Here is a 16715-nt window from a genome sequence, read left to right as displayed (position 1 = left end):
TTCAATGCAAAAGATGTCAAACTAGAGTAACATCCTTCAATTGACAAAAATATGGATCGTAGCCCTCTCAAGAACGCTACTAGCGCATATAACACCCTTAACACTAATTGGTACATTGAAAATTGTATGTTATAGCACTTTAAGCTACAATTTCAAATTATTTTCCAAAGTATAGATCACTGCATTAGTTGATCACTAGTTTAAGATTTATGTTCATGCTTCTGAACAAAACACAATCTGAGAAAACATCACCGCCTTATGATGTCGAAACTTTTGACCTCGGTCCCCTTGAGAATTTTTACCGCCCATAGCATACTTAACCGTACGATATACGACTGAAACAGTCAATGCCTGTCTATCTGTACCTATTAAACTTAGCGGAAGTGAGTTCACACTCAATATCTTATTTTACCTCCTAGTCAAACTATTCTAAAACGACCTAGAAATAGTGAAGTATCTCTGATGTTAGTTGGCGAGATAAACTGACTGCCTGCCACCCAAACTTCGACCTACTCGGATGAAATTTTCCGTACATCAATTCACCGTAGGTACCTAAAAAAGACATTAAAGGTCACAAGACAGATATATGCTATTTTTGCAGAGGTCCACTTCCGCAAACCGTCATCCAAACTATTACTGGAACGTCTCAGAGTTTCACAATTTTCGGCACAATTTGTAGAAGGATTTCCAGACCACTTGAAATTTTGATCGCTTTGTCAAATGAGGGTATAGTTGCTGAACACGATCCACAAAACCCTCTGTGATGTCTCTCTCCTGTGAATGACTCTTTTTCCAAGAATGGAAGGCGCTCCAGGTTTTTAGGTAATCTTGAAATTGGGCTAAAGTAATGGTCCTTTTTATGAGAAGAGGGTCAGTCTGGTTAGATCTAATGTAGTCAATATTGAAACATGCTTCTTGAAAATCTGTGAAAAGTTCAGTGTTTAAATGAAGATCTCTCAGTAGATTTCTCAAGATCTGACGTCCCGATTCCCAATAAGGACCTAGATGATCTGGTCCATAACTGAAATCATCGAGTAAGGCATCTAATTTTGGGTATTCGGGAAAGATGGGGTCCGCATAACCCCAAATGACGAAAGTTCCACCTTCACGGAGAACTGCGGCAACAGATTTCTGAAAACTGTCAAAATCTAACCAATGAACACATTGTACAGCTGTTACCATATCACATTTATTATCAGGTCCTTTCAGAAAGCTGAAATCATCTCCAGGTGATACTTCAAAGTTTACCCCTTCATATTTCTCAAAATTCTCTCCCTTACGTCCCCTAGCCCTTTCTACCATTGTATTGGAAATATCAGTACCAAAAATTTGATTAAATGGCTTCAGCTTATCAGCTAATTGGAACGTTGCAACGCCAGGGCCACATCCAACGTCTATCAATCGATTGCGAGCTCCCACATGGTATTCATCTATAACTCGGTAGAATTCGTCTGGATAAGAAGGTCTGCTGCTCGAATAGCTTTTTGCGTCGAAGTCTTTTTCCGAAAATGCAGACATACTTTTACAAGTTGATTTCCATTAACTTTGCCAAATACAAAAGGGTTATGATAATTCCCATGTAGTCTAATGCATTAAAGTGTCCTGCTAGATCTTCTAAACTTTTTCAAAACCCGACATCCAATCCGAGCCGGCGCGTTGGCCTGGTGATGAGAAATTCCTTAATCTCTTATCTTCCAACCCCCATCAAAGTAACCAATCCAGTTGTAATCATTTCATTTACTTAAGGAGATAGGCTTTCGTCAGTGTCACTTTTTCTAGCAAAAAATTTTGAAGGAGTTGATCAATACGAAATGAAACTCGCAAACGGTTGGTTAGAATACATTATCTACACCGGCTTTTATGGTGCATCCTTCTGGATTTCTACGAGATATCTTTGATTTATCTCATCAACTTTACTTTACTTGGCGAGCTTACCAAGTTACAATTCCGTTAACGAAGTGGTCAGTAATCAACAAAAAGGAACGGATCTTATATGAAATGGTTTAAGGATTTGAGTACCATTATTTGATATGCTCCAAAACTCTCCGTTTCTCAAACTATTCATTCTAATAGATCACATTTTTCCAAAATATCTAATTTTCAATGTTAAATATGCGAAAGTGTGCATGAATTTGAAGATATGGCTGATCGTGTTTCCTTTCGCGATCATGGATATGTGTTAGATAAGGAAAATGAGCAATTACTCAGTTGCGAGGACTGCAAAAATTCAGATATTTAGGAATTACAAGTAATCGGGTACAACAATCGGGTGCTTTCCCTACATTGCAGATCTTGTGCAGGGACAAGGATTGACAGACATAGAATCTGGAGTAATGTATTCAATGTCCATTGGGAATTTACCGAAAAACTGGCAAGATTGCACCAGAATTAAGAACGGTTACTGTGATGATAATGGATGCACAAATCAACCACATGTGAATATCCAAATGCAAGTGTACTGTGTGACTACTTAATCAGAAATTCACTGGATGAAAGCGATGAATTTATTTCACAACTCTATGAGAAGTTTGTTGAACTTTGCTTGGGTCTCGACGAAGAAGACTGATTTTCAGACTTTCAAAAAATCAAAAATGCAAGAGAAGCCGCCATTGACGAAATCGTTAAACTCATGGAAGTTTCAGAAGAGAAAAAAGAGAAAGAAGATGATTAACATGAAGAACCTCAACAATCTTATAAATTTAACGTGCAAATAGGTCCTCTGGTTCACGATCTACAAGGTAAACTGGAAAAACTAAAGCAACAGAAAGGGACAAATGTGAAACTTGAGGAAGATATCATAATTTGGAAATATTAATACGGAAAACGTTCTTAGAATGGGAAATCCCAGGATTTTTATGAGGCGGAAAATGTCACCCAAAGAATAGAAACTACAAAGATGACTCAAAAACAACCGATTAAGAAGTATCTAAATATAAGGAATTATACCGCGTGAAGGAAGTTGAATTATCTTAAAAACTTGAAAAGTATCCAGGGAGTGTTGGAAAATTAACTAGAAGATCTCGCAAAAAATCGAGGCATCATATATTGGGAAGAACGAAAAATTATTTCTCTTTCGCATTATATTCGCAACAGAAACTATCTGATGGCATCATACAAAATTTCAATATCCTTTCAGCGGGAAATACAAGTGAGTATATTGAAATACAAATCGATACACAAAATAGCAAGAAAATTAAAAAAAAGGGTTCCTGCGAAGATGGTTCGATATAACAGATATCTGTTTTTCTGCGGACAGACCATTATTTTCATGAATAAGGATGAATTTCAAGTATGGTACGCTGGCATGAAAAGCATTTGCATCGATTTTTACGATGATATCTAAGGATACGATCCAGAATCGGATGACCATTATACTGTGATTTTAGTTTTGAAAGCCCATAATTGGAAAGCCCGCAAATTACCAATTTTCAGTACAAGTGAACCATTAAAGATTTTACGATGTTCAACAGGAATTAATAGGAATTTTCATGGATTAAAAAATATTGACAGTCGATTTGTTAATCTCTTCTTGGGTAAAGAATTCCTTAAAGATGAAATATTAGATCCATGGGTTAAGCCTAATAATAATAATAATAAAAAAAAAAAAAAAAATCTAAATATATCACAAGAAAGGGCAATCGAACATGCTATTACATTTATTCGAGAGCCTCGAGATGTAGGACAGACATCCGTTATCAGAAAATTAATTGCGCAATTAGTTGAGTATTTTCAAACTGTTCCTCTTTTCTGCGTGGAGACATCCAACATCCCAATTGATAACATTGTAAGAAGATTTCATGGAAATAAGAGAGGTATTAATATATGAAGAATAACTTCAGAAAGTAAAGCCAGGAAATGTAAGCTTAAGCACTCGCTTGGAAGTATATGTTTTCGCAACATCATTTATAAAAACCTTCCACAAAAGGTTAAACATATTGCTAGCAAGGTGCGCGCTAGAGGCTGGAAAGTTACAAATAACAACGAAAGAAAATTATTGGAAATTATTGAAAAGATTGCTAGTTCCACGTTTATCTCCCACAACAAACGTGATTGCTGGTGGTTATTGCTCGAGGTACGTTGATCGGATTCCTGTAGTAATTATGGATGAATATACGCAATCTTCTGAGTCTAAAACCATGATTCCATTGAGACTACCAGGTGTGAAAAAGGTAGTGTTTGTTGGTGCTAATAAGCAATTATCGTGTTTTGCAGATATCCTCGAATTCAAGATGTCTTTGCTCGAGAAGACAATGAGGACTTGTCCCATAATCAATTTTCAGATAATGGATACCCAGAATTAAATGCATCTGAAGATTAGTGAGTTCCCCAAATCTTACTTTTACGGAGGGAAAGTAAAAGATGACATTATTGAAGAACTAAATATTTGGTAAAGTATTGAATAGCCACTCTATTTTTATCGATGTTGCTAAGGTTCAGAACACGAAGTTTCAGCACATCGAAAGGTTGTATTTGTAAAATACAACCTACCTAAACAGGTATGAGTACATCTGGGTTGTTGAAGTCCTGCATAAGCTAATCATTGAGAAGAAGGTAAGGAGGAATGAAATTGGGGTAATTGTGTCATATGCAGGATAGGGGGATTTCGTCGCAGATAGTTATATTCAAAGATCGGTTAATCAATCCTGAAGGTTTAAATAATTCAAGATGAAACCGAAATGAACGAATCACATGAGTCTGATAAGAGAAAAAGAAGTATCTTTAACATTGACGAGATTTATGTGGATCAATCGATGCATTCCAATGCCATGAGAAGGATTTACTGTATTTTCATGTGTTAGAAGTAATTTAGATAACAGAATCGGGTTTTCGGGTGATTGTAGGCGGCTAAACGTAACCTTAACAAGAACTAAATTTGGTCTAGTTATAATCGGGAACGACAAAATTCTGAAGAAAAGCGGCCATATATGGCGTGAACACATTAAGTTCCTAAAGAAAAATAAACTGTTGTTTGATAGCTTAGACTATTACTAAGCTGTGTTCATGATGAAAGATCAGTTGATTATAATTACATATTCCTTCGATAAATGGACTTGACTAAACCTTGAAAGGTCTGTTAATATCAAACAATGAGTCCATCCGAATTCCAAGAAATTTATCATGTGTATACATACCTAACCGCTAACCTGTAAATTTGGACTTACTACGTAAGTAAGGACCATACTTGTAAAAAAGGAAGGGGAGCAGTGCTAATCCAATAGTGATAAAACCTAGCAGTGAGGACCCCCACCCTACCGGGTATCCGTCGATGGCTAAATTGTCATACATGGCCTTACCAAAGAGTGGGAATGCACAGGCAAATCCAGCACGCAAAACACCATTACCTGCGAATACAGATGCCACGTATTTGGGATAAGAGACAGCCAAATATGAAAAGATAGATTCCCAAAGATTGAAATCACACATAACAAATAAAAGCTCTGCTGCTATCGGTACCATCCAATGAACACTGGCTGCCCATCCGAATATGAATAACCCACACGGCAAACACCAACTAACGCACATGGCTAACACCAAGAAAGTCTCTGGAGTAAATGTGCCGTTAGCCATCTTTCTATCAGCGTAATAATGTAAAAATATGATCGATGCAGCATAAGCAACAAAAGAACCAACTAAAAATCCCAAATAGGATAGACCAAGCTCTATCAATGTGAAATGATAGATGCCGCTGAATACAATGGGGAAAGATTCAAAGAAGAGATAGAAAATACCATAAGTCAAGGCAATATAAATGTCTAGTGCCTGCACTATTGGTTCTTTCACCATAATCTCAAATGGCCTGTAAAGAGCAATAATAGCGATATCCTTAGCATTCAACTTTGATTCTTCCCTGGCTTTAAAAGTATAGTATCTATCATCACCAGTAATCTTTTTGATCCTTTCACAACGACGATGTAGAATGTTATCCTCACTAGTTTCTGGGAAGAAGAATATTAGGGTAACCAGAAGAAGAGCGCTCATCCACATTAATAGCCAAAAGATCCACCTCCAATTCTTAGCGATTACCATAGCAGCTCCTATAAGAGGTCCAACACATGGTGCCGCGTATGCTGCACCAGACCACAATCCTAACAAAATAGGAACGTATTTAGGTCTAACAACATCCCCAATAGATGCAGCACCTGTAGCTAACGAAGGTGAGCATAATACGCCTGTCAAAAACCTTAGAATTACAAGTCCTGCAATGTTATGCACCAGTGCACAACCTGCCTGTAACATGGTAAAGAGGAATAACGTTACAATGTAAAGTTGTTGCCTACCAAAGATGGCAAATTCTGATAATGGTGAAAAAATTATGGGTCCAATACCGTACCCTATAACATAAACCGACAGATTTAAAGTTGCTACCACATGCCCCACACCAAATTCCTGCTGTATTTGCTCTTGCCCTGGGGTATATATGGATGATCCCATATATGTGATAAACGTCAGTAATGAAACCTCTGTGATGACTATAGTCTTCTTTAAAGTTGACCAATTATGAGGATGCTCAGGATCTTCAGGGCCTGTGAAATCAATCAGAAATGGATCTCTCGTATCTTTGAAGTCATGCATTTGTTCCACTGCACCATCGATATCACCGGCCTCGTTAGGCCCTTCGAAGCTCTGCTTTTCGAGGGCATCAACATCAATATTGACATGTTCCGGTTGCAAACTTGATTCCTCACTACTGATTCTTCTCTTGGGGATTTCCTGGTTTAGTTTCACTAGTTTGAAATATTCTAAGACATCAACTGCAAAACTGTTCCTGTACGTATCTATGTACATGTCAAACTTTTATTCCCCTTGTCACCAAAGGTACCCTATATTACAGCTTGAAACGTTGAGATAAATCGAACATTTACAGCAGTAAAGTTTTAGCATCCAACTCAACTACAGAAGTTCATATTTATATATGTCCCTTCCAAGAATTTAAAGATACTGGGATTGTTAAATCTGTGGCTTTAAGTGTGCAGTGCTTAGTTACTCATCGGGATTATTGATGAAAACCCTGGGATTGCTACTTGATACCATCGGTTAACGATTCCTTCGATGAACTTTAATTCCGATGAAGACGAAAATCATTTTTTTTTCTTTTTAAATATTTTTTAGAAGTTTCTGCTTTAGGATGATAATTCCGACGACATTTTTGAGAATCGGAAAATGAAGCGGTTCGAATATCTGAAGAGGTATATAATCAAGTAATTTCTAGCAAATGTCCTTTGGAAGAAGTTACATAGGAGATTGAGGTACAGAAGGTTAAGTCCCAGAAGGTATATTTTCTGACTACCTTTTCCTTGCTGCGCGGCGCTTTGGCATGGGCTCGTTTACCGCACACATAAGCGTCACGCCAAGGAACGGATACAACGCCCTTCTATAAAAAATAAAATTCGTTTACTGCTACGGATTAAGAGGCATTGAGAGAAAAAGAACAAACGAGCATCGATGACCCTCATGCCATTGGGTACTTTTCAATTGCTAAATTGTCACATATGACTAATAATGAACCATATTTCAGATAGAGTATACAACATAGGTAATTATCTAGAGTTGAAATGATTTGATTCCTTGATGATTATCCCTAAAATCCTTAATTTAGAAAGGTTAGGGTAATGTTTCACTGTAGTCTCTGGAACTAATCCACATCAATAACCTATATGTCCATCGCCAATGACAAATGGATCGATCAGTAGAATCTCTTGTGCCTTACAAAGTCTTCCAAAAATAACACTATTACCTACTACCTATTACATTGGCATATTCTGATACAGTATCCTCAGGAGGAAGACTCATATCCATGTCAATATCAATCAGTCTTAATGTTGATAACAAATGTATATCTGTATGTATTAAAGTAATTAGCAATTGAATTGTGCATAAAACTATAATTCACCTCTTTCCACACCCTCGCCTTCTGTATTACTGCCTTCGCCACAACTTGTAGTATCTAGCGCTCGGTTCCTCCGTCATACGTCCATCACAAACAACCTTCTTCATTTTCTCTTCCTCTGGAATCTTATCACAAAGTCTATAGGGCACCAAAGACTCCAGCACTTTTTAAACGATGGAAACATGAGAAAACCCCCCAGAAAGTTACCTCTACTACGGTGGATAATCTAACCTGTGAATCTTGACTTGCTTCTCAAGTAAGGTCCGTATTTGTATAGTAAAAATGGAATTGCAGCTAGACCAATAGAGAAAAATCCTAGCAGTGACGATCCCCATGCTACTGGATAGCCCTTTATAGCCAAGTTGTCATACATCGCCTTACCGAATAGTGGGAAAGCACACGCGAATCCTGCCCGCATAACACCATTACCTGCAAAAACAGACGCCATGTACTTTGGATATGACATTGCCAGGTAGGCAAATGTAGCTTGGAATAGATTGAAAACGCAGATAACGAAAAAAATCTCGGCAAGCATAGGCAATGTCCAGTGAACGCTGGCAGCCCAGCCGAAGAGAAATAGCGCTAGCGGTAAGCACCAGCACACGCCCATCGCAAGAACTAGGAAGGTTTCCGGTGTAAACTTATTCTTCTTAGCTTGTCTAGCGGCATACTGAGTGAGAAAAATTAAGGAAATAGCATAAGCAAAGACACACCCAACACAGAATCCCATATATGCCAATCCCAATTCAATTAGCGTGAAATGGTAAACACCTGCGAAGACAATTGGGAATGCTTCGAAGAAAAGGTAAAAAGTACCGTAACATAAGGCGATATAAATATCCAGAGCCAAAACGATGGGTTCCTTGACGATGATTTCAAATGGCCTATAAAGTGCCACAACTGCAATATCCTTAAATGTGAGCTTAGCTTCTTCACGAGCTTTGAAAGTGTAATATCTATCATCACCTGTAATCTTTCTTATTCTCATACAACGGCGGTACAAAATATTGTCTTCACCAGTTTCTGGAAAGAAGAAAACTAAAAGGATCAACAGGGCTGCACTCATCCACATAAGCAGCCAAAAGATCCATCTCCAGTTTTTGGCAACCACCATCGAGGCACCTAGCAATGGCCCCGTAACTGGAGCCGCCACTGCACCGATAGACCACATACCAATAAATACAGGTACCAGTTCGGGTTTTACAATATCACCAATGGAAGCGGCACCTGTTGCCAATGAAGGCGAACATAGGATACCAGTGATAAACCGCAAAATGACTAAACCTGCAATGTTATGCACCAGTGCACAACCAATCTGAAGCATAGAAAAAAGGAAAAGAGTAATAATGTACAATTGTTGGCGACCGTACATAGCAAATTCTGATAACGGTGAGAACACCATTGGACCTAAACCGTAACCAAGCACGTACATGGACAAATTTAAAGTCCCCACAACGTGCCCCACACCAAATTCTTTCTGGATTTCTTCTTGACCCGGAGTGTATATCGCAGAACCCATGTATGTCACACACGTGAGCAACATAATCTCTAAAATAACCACAAATTTTTTAAAGCCTAACCAATTATGAGGATGATCAGGGTCTTTAGTGCCCCTAAATTGTACTAGATATGGATCAGTAGCATCCTTCCCGTCTTTCAACTCTCCCGAATTACCATCACCACCAGAAACGCTGCCACCAGTATTAGCAAGCACGGCACTAGGCTGCTTCTCTAGCGCTTCTAAATCCACATTGGACTCGTCCTTTGAAGTACTGTCTTTACTAAGAGAACTATCAGATTCATCTTTCAAAGCATATTCCTCATCCACTTGGACAAGGTTGAGACGTTCTAAGACATCAACGGCAAACGTGTTTCTATATGTGTTAACATAAGCAGCAATTAAGGCCTGCATAACCGCTACCAATCTTTAACAATGTATGTTTTTTTTTTTTTTTTCTAACCTTTTAAGCCGGCTAGCCATCCATATGATTACGCATCCTCTCTTTTTATACTCTCAGATAGCCCACAAATCCAACAACCCTACTATTGTCCATCAAATTCTACAGGGTTCATCTTACTCATCGATAGTCTTCTCTTTCCGTTTAAAATCCACCATTGTGCTTACCTAAACACTTGCGATGAGCTCTCTTCCGTTGTCGTTTTCCACGGATCATCGTACGGCGAAAACACGGAGTTTCCAAACTTCTACACTCTTCACCGATAAAGCACGGCAATAACAACGCTGATCTCACCTTTGTGGAGCATTAACAATAAAACCCTGCAGATGGGCTTGATTTGTCATAAGGGCAGTGCATCTTGTATTTGTCATCTACCCTGACCTACTGCTTAAGAAAGGGCTGCATTCACCTGGAAACAATGGGATGAAAGCAAGCCCCACCCAGAAAAAGCCAAGCAATGATGAACCCCGGGCTACTGGGCGGCCGTCTATTACCAGATTATTGTACATGGCTTGCACAAAAAGTAAAAAGGCACATGCAAACACTGCGCGTAACACCATCACCTGCAGACACCACCCACATATTTGGGATAAGACAAGGCTAAGTATGAGAAGATCGTTTGGGACAGATTGAAAACACCAATTACAAATCACATTTGAGGCCCAACCAAATAAGAATAGAAATAGTGGTAGTGGTAGTGGTAGTGGTAGTGGTAGACAAAAACAAACACGATGGAGAAAGCCTCAGAAGAAAACGTAGAAAGTAACGTTCAGTGCCAGGAGAATTAGTTCAAAAAGTCTGTAAAGGGCAATAGTAGCAATCTTTTTGACAGTTAGTTTAGACTCTTCGCGAGCTTTAAAAGTGCAATACTTGCCGTTGCCAGTGGCCTTTATAATCTTCGTGAAAGGAAGATGTAGGATGTTTTTGACGCTAGTTTCTAGGAAGAAAAACATCAAGATGACACTTGGGTGAGTACCCAATATATCTATCTTCAATTCTTGGCAACAACCATTGAGGTACACATTTATGGACGTGCGATGTTTTGCACTAGTGCATAACCAGTTTGTAGCATAGAAAACAAGAACAGAGTCGACGGCCAATAATGACGAATTTTGACAATGGCGCAAATATGGCGGGACCAATCCGATAGCCCAAGGACAAATTTAAAGTACTCATAATGTGGCACATTTCCTCTCGACCAAGAATGTAGCTGAATGAAGCAATGCAAGCAACATGATTTCAAACATGGCTAAAGCCTTCTTAGGAACTGATCGAAATCTACCTAGAAAGAGATCTTTGAAACCTTTCTTCTTTCGTATCACCGCCAGGTATCAACACCATTTTCAGAGACGCTGGCTATGCCACTAACTTGTTTCTTAAACGCTTATAAATTAGGATTTCGATTCACATTTTCTTCCTTACGGGTTTGAGATTTCATTCTAATGGAGGTCTTCATCTACACGAACCAATTATGAATGTTCCAAGACATCGACTTCGAAATTGTTTATGAGGCCGTTAACATATGCAGCAAATGGATTTGGCATCCTCTTTGAGCTTCAGAAAGGAAATCTAAATGTAAGGCATCCGATTAAACAAAAGCCTATCTAAACCTATCCGGCCTTTATATTCTTCCCGATAATATTTCTTTATGCCATTATCCTCTATATTTCAAATTCATCCGCAAATACCCATTAAATCGAATATTCACTGACTTAAATATCCATTCGATCTACAATCCTCCTTTCGTTTATTCGTCAATAAATCCATTGGAATGTTCATCGCGTTGATCTTCGCAACGAGTCGTGCCACGTTTCTCCTCTGCGGAAGAGTGTTTCGGACTTCGTAAAGGTCAAGCATGTTCAACACCTTCCTTCAAGGACACAAGACAGGAGGAACTTTGATCACATTCTGATCGGTTGAAGGCTCAGCCTGAATATTTATTTTTTTTTTCTTGCTATGTGTAAAGTAGAGCACATAACGCATACTTGCTACGTGTTTCGAATATGAGATGATCAAGTGTGAAAACAAGGATCCTTTCCTCAGGCACTGACAGAACCAGATAAATGCTTACAGAAGAAAAATAATACAACTTACAGGATAATCCAAATCTGTTAAATGTCCAATTTTTACTGCTTTGACAGTAAGTTTGCGGTCTTAAATTACAGATCCACCAATATTTGCTTACGTTGATATAAACTCGAAACAGTTGCTAAAACTGCCCTAGTGTTACCGCTTTTGTTACCAAATCTTGGTTCAATATCCAATTTCTGGACAGAATGGAACATTTCAGTATCTGCCCGTTAAGCTTGGGCTATCAATGTCCATGAGGGTTTTCGCCCCTGTACATTGTAGAGCGCCGCATTACGCAGGGCTGAACTTTTAGTCAAAAGACTAATCAGAAATAAAAACGTCAGCTAGAATAGGATGGGTGCCGTTATTTATCCCGAGAACTTAGATTTGCTTCTCAAGTATGGCCCGTATTTGTATAGCAGAAACGGTAATACCGCTAGACCAATAGAGAAAAATCCTAGCAATGACGACCCCCATGCTACTGGATAGCCCTTTATAGCCAAGTTGTCATACATCGCCTTACCAAATAGTGGGAAAGCACACGCGAATCCTGCCCGCATAACACCATTACCTGCAAAAACAGACGCCATGTACTTTGGATACGACATTGCCAGGTAGGAGAATGTAGCTTGGAATAGATTGAAAACGCAGATAACGAAAAAAATCTCGGCAAGCATAGGCAATGTCCAGTGAACGCTGGCAGCCCAGCCGAAGAGGAATAGCGCTAGCGGTAGGCACCAACACACGCCCATAGCAAGAACTAGGAAGGTTTCCGGTGTAAACCGATTCTTTTTAGCTTGTCTAGCACCATACTGACTGAGAAAGATTAAAGAAATAGCATAAGCAAAGACACACCCAACACAGAATCCCATATATGCCAATCCCAATTCAATTAGCGTGAAGTGGTAAACACCTGCGAAGACAATTGGGAAAGCTTCGAAGAAAAGGTAAAAAGTACCGTAACATAAGGCGATATAAATATCCAGAGCCAAAACGATGGGTTCCTTGACGATGATTTCAAATGGCCTATAAAGTGCCACAACTGCAATATCCTTAAATGTGAGCTTAGCTTCTTCACGAGCTTTGAAAGTGTAATACCTATCATCACCTGTAATCTTTCTTATTCTCACACAACGGCGGTACAAAATATTGTCTTCACCAGTTTCTGGAAAGAAAAAAATTAAAACGATCAACAAGGCTGCACTCATCCACATAAGCAGCCAAAAGATCCATCTCCAGTTTTTGGCAACCACCATTGAGGCACCTAGCAATGGCCCCGTAACCGGAGCCGCCACTGCACCGATAGACCACATACCAATAAATACAGGTACCCATTGGGGTGTTACAATATCACCAATGGAAGCGGCACCTGTTGCCAATGAAGGCGAACATAGGATACCAGTGATAAACCGCAAAATGACTAAACCTGCAATGTTATGCACCAGTGCACAACCAATCTGAAGCATAGAAAAAAGGAAAAGAGTAATAATGTACAATTGTTGGCGACCGTACATAGCAAATTCTGATAACGGTGAGAACACCATTGGACCTAAACCGTAACCAAGCACGTACATGGACAAATTTAAAGTCCCCACAACGTGCCCCACACCAAATTCTTTCTGGATTTCTTCTTGACCCGGAGTGTATATCGCAGAACCCATGTATGTCACACACGTGAGCAACATAATCTCTAAAATAACCACAAATTTTTTAAAGCCTAACCAATTATGAGGATGATCAGGGTCTTTAGTGCCCCTAAATTGTACTAGATATGGATCAGTAGCATCCTTTGCATCTTTCAACTCTCCCGAATTGTCATCACCAGCAGAGATAATACCACCAGCACTTGCAAGAGTAACATTACCGCTGGGTTGCTTCTCTAGGGCTTCTAAATCTGCATTGGGCACATCCTTGGAGATGTCTTCTTTACACAAAGAGTCATCAGATTCATCTTTTAAAGCAAAGTGCTCATCAACTTGAACAAGATTGAACCGTTCCAAGATATCGACTGCAAATGTGTTCCTGTATGTGTTGACGTAAGCTGAAATTAAGCTTCGCATAACCACTAGCAATCTATAACAATATATGGTCTTTTGGAACGTTTACTGCGAGCTAACCGTATGTCTAATTATGCATCGTTTTGTTTTATATGTTGAGGTAAGTAAAAAGTTTGTAACCATGTCATTGTCTACCAATTTCTATAGCGCTCATCTTACTCAGCAATCATCTTTTTTTTCCGCCTAACATCCACCATGTTTCTCAAGTATTCGAGATGAGCTTTCTTCGGAGTTAGTTGTCGTTTTCCACGGAACATCGTGCGGCGAAAACTATGGAGTCTTGAATTCTCTGCGCTTTTCCAATGGATAAAACAGGGCAACAACAGATTCGATCTAACGTTCAAGAGACAATAACAATAAGGACCTGGAGAAAGCTTGATTTGTAAGAGTGCACCATGTATCTTTCGTTTACCCTTAAAATCTTGATTTATTTCCCAAAAGGGCCACATTCGTATAGAAACAATGGGTAATCCTCATACAGAAAAAGTCAAGAAATGATGAGCCTCAGGCTACTGGATAACCGTTTACTGCTAGGTTCTTGAACTGTAGGTCCACCGAGATTCACTTTCTTACACTGAAATGGACTTGAACCAGTTGCTAAGCTTGCCCCAGCGTTACCGCTCTTGTACCCAACTCTTTGATCAATATCCATTTTCTCTATGCGATTAAGTGTAAAAATATCTGTCTGTTAGACGTCGTCTAGAGCGCCACGTTACGCAGAGCAGAACTTCTAGTCAAAAGACGAATCAGCAATTAAAAATATAAGCTAGAATGGTATTGGTACCGTTATTTATCCAGAGAACTTGGATTTGCTTCTCAAGTATGGTCCGTATTTGTACAGGAAAAACGGTATGGTCGCAAGTGCCATGGAGAAAAACCCCAAAATTGATGAACCCCATGCAACTGGATATCCCTTTATAGCCAGATTGTCATACATCGCCTTACCGAATAACGGGAAAGCACACGCAAATCCTGCTCTGCAGACACCGTTACCAGCATAGACAGAAGCCAGATATTTTGGGTATGAGAACGCTAAGTAAGCGAATGTGGATTGAAATAAGTTGAAAACACAGAGAACGAAAAATATCTCAGCAAGCATCGGTAGAGTCCAATGGACGCTGGCAGCCCAGCCGAAAAGGAATAGCGACAGTGGCAAGCACCAAGATGTCATCATACCGAGAATTAGAAACACTTCTGGGGTCATCGTATTGTTTTTAAACTTCTTGGCAACCACAAAAACCATAAACGTTAAACATACGACATAGGCTATTGCACATCCAACAGTAAACCCCATATATGCCAAACCTACTTCGATTAATGTAAAATCGTACACGCCGATAAAGACAATGGGAAAGGCCTCGAAGAAAAGGTAAAAAGTACCGTAGCATAGGGCGAGATAACCATCCAGAGCCATGACGATAGGATCTTCAAAAATCATTTGGAAAGGTCTGTAAAGAGCAGTAATCGCAATATCTTTCCGAGTCAACTTCGATTCCTGTCTTTCTTTCAACGTATAGTAACGATCATCATTCTTCAACTTTCTGATCCTCTGACATCGGCGGTATAAGATATTTTCAACACTCGTCTCGGGGAAGAAAAAGACTAAAATGATTAGAATCCCTCCACTCATCCAAACCATAAGCCAAAATATCCATCTCCAACCGTTAGCAACAACCATCGAAGCACCTAGTAATGGCCCAGTAACAGGTGCCGCTACTGCACCAACCCCCCACAATCCAATAAAGATGGGAACGATTTCAGGTCTAACAATATCACCAATAGAAGCACCTCCTGTTGCCAACGAAGGCGAACACAGGAAACCAGTGATAAACCTCAGGATCACTAAACCAGCGATGTTTTGCACTAGCGCACAACCGATCTGAAGCATACAAAAGAGAAAAAGAGTAATGATATAAAGCCGTTGTCTACCAATTTTGGCAAATTCTGAAAGTGGTGAAAATATTAGTGGTCCTAATCCGTAACCGAGCACGTACAAAGATAAGTTCAGTGTCCCCACAACGTGGCCCACGTGGAAGTCATGTTGAATTTCCTCTTGACCGGGAGTATAGATAGATGAACCCATGTAGGTAACACATGTGAGCACCATAATTTCCGTGATAACTAATGTAGTTTTTGAATTTGGCCAGTTCAATGGATGTTCGGGATCATCACTTCCTGTGAATTCCACCAGAAATGGATCCACATCTTTAGTAGTGTCAGAACTCTCTTTTTCTGTTCCCTTGTTATGCGAATCGTTCGAATCACCTTTCTCCAGATCAACACTCGGTTGAGACGGTTTCGCCGTATTGGAAACTTGTAATTGGTTTGGATAAGGCTCCACCTGAACCAGATTTGCTCGTTCTAATAAGTCTACGAAAAATGTATTTCTAAAGCCGTTAATATATCCCATTACTGTCCTGGCATTGGGGAAAGGTTATAATCGTCATTGTAAGAACCATCGATTAATCGAGGTATTTATTCATTTTATATTATGACTATTACCATTATTTCTATTACTGCTTTTTTTTTTCCTCCTTATATTAGACTACTTGCGATAAGCTTATGTCCTTTTTCCCGCGGGGAAGACGGCTGTATCTATTAGGGGTGCGTTCCTTCATCTATTGTGCCCGGCAAAATTATGCATATGAAGTCGGAGTTTTGATTTGACTCCGATTTCTACAATGTGGAAACCCCAGTGAAACTCACGTGTAGCACACACCCTTACCCCGCACCAATCATTCG

At 39.4% G+C, this 16715-nt stretch overlaps 5 protein-coding genes across 5 annotated transcripts; all 5 read right to left on the bottom strand.

Moving 5' to 3' along the window:
• Positions 1-654: 654 nt before the first annotated feature.
• On the bottom strand, positions 655-1518 carry ZYRO0E10032g (class I SAM-dependent methyltransferase; the record flags this gene model as incomplete). The annotated part of the gene is made up of 1 exon (XM_002499317.1): positions 655-1518. One exon carries the CDS (start codon positions 1516-1518, stop codon positions 655-657), a length of 864 nt encoding a protein of 287 aa, XP_002499362.1.
• Positions 1519-5139: 3621 nt separating this feature from the next.
• Positions 5140-6786, bottom strand: ZYRO0E09988g (MFS transporter; the record flags this gene model as incomplete). The annotated part of the gene is made up of 1 exon (XM_002499316.1): positions 5140-6786. One exon carries the CDS (start codon positions 6784-6786, stop codon positions 5140-5142), a length of 1647 nt encoding a protein of 548 aa, XP_002499361.1.
• A 1328-nt stretch (positions 6787-8114) lies between these two features.
• ZYRO0E09966g (MFS transporter) lies at positions 8115-9800 on the bottom strand (the record flags this gene model as incomplete). Its single annotated transcript, XM_002499315.1, has 1 exon — positions 8115-9800. The coding sequence occupies one exon, from the start codon at positions 9798-9800 to the stop codon at positions 8115-8117; it is 1686 nt and encodes a 561-aa protein (XP_002499360.1).
• A 2484-nt stretch (positions 9801-12284) lies between these two features.
• ZYRO0E09922g (MFS transporter) lies at positions 12285-13976 on the bottom strand (the record flags this gene model as incomplete). The annotated part of the gene is made up of 1 exon (XM_002499314.1): positions 12285-13976. The coding sequence occupies one exon, from the start codon at positions 13974-13976 to the stop codon at positions 12285-12287; it is 1692 nt and encodes a 563-aa protein (XP_002499359.1).
• Positions 13977-14763: 787 nt separating this feature from the next.
• ZYRO0E09900g (MFS transporter) lies at positions 14764-16383 on the bottom strand (the record flags this gene model as incomplete). The annotated part of the gene is made up of 1 exon (XM_002499313.1): positions 14764-16383. The coding sequence occupies one exon, from the start codon at positions 16381-16383 to the stop codon at positions 14764-14766; it is 1620 nt and encodes a 539-aa protein (XP_002499358.1).
• Positions 16384-16715: the final 332 nt, after the last annotated feature.

The sequence above is a fragment of the Zygosaccharomyces rouxii genome (assembly GCF_000026365.1).
Source record: "Zygosaccharomyces rouxii strain CBS732 chromosome E complete sequence".
Taxonomy (NCBI): Eukaryota; Fungi; Ascomycota; class Saccharomycetes; order Saccharomycetales; family Saccharomycetaceae; genus Zygosaccharomyces; species Zygosaccharomyces rouxii.
Note: the sequence above shows the minus strand (reverse complement) of the source record. Positions and strands in the feature narration are given on the sequence as shown.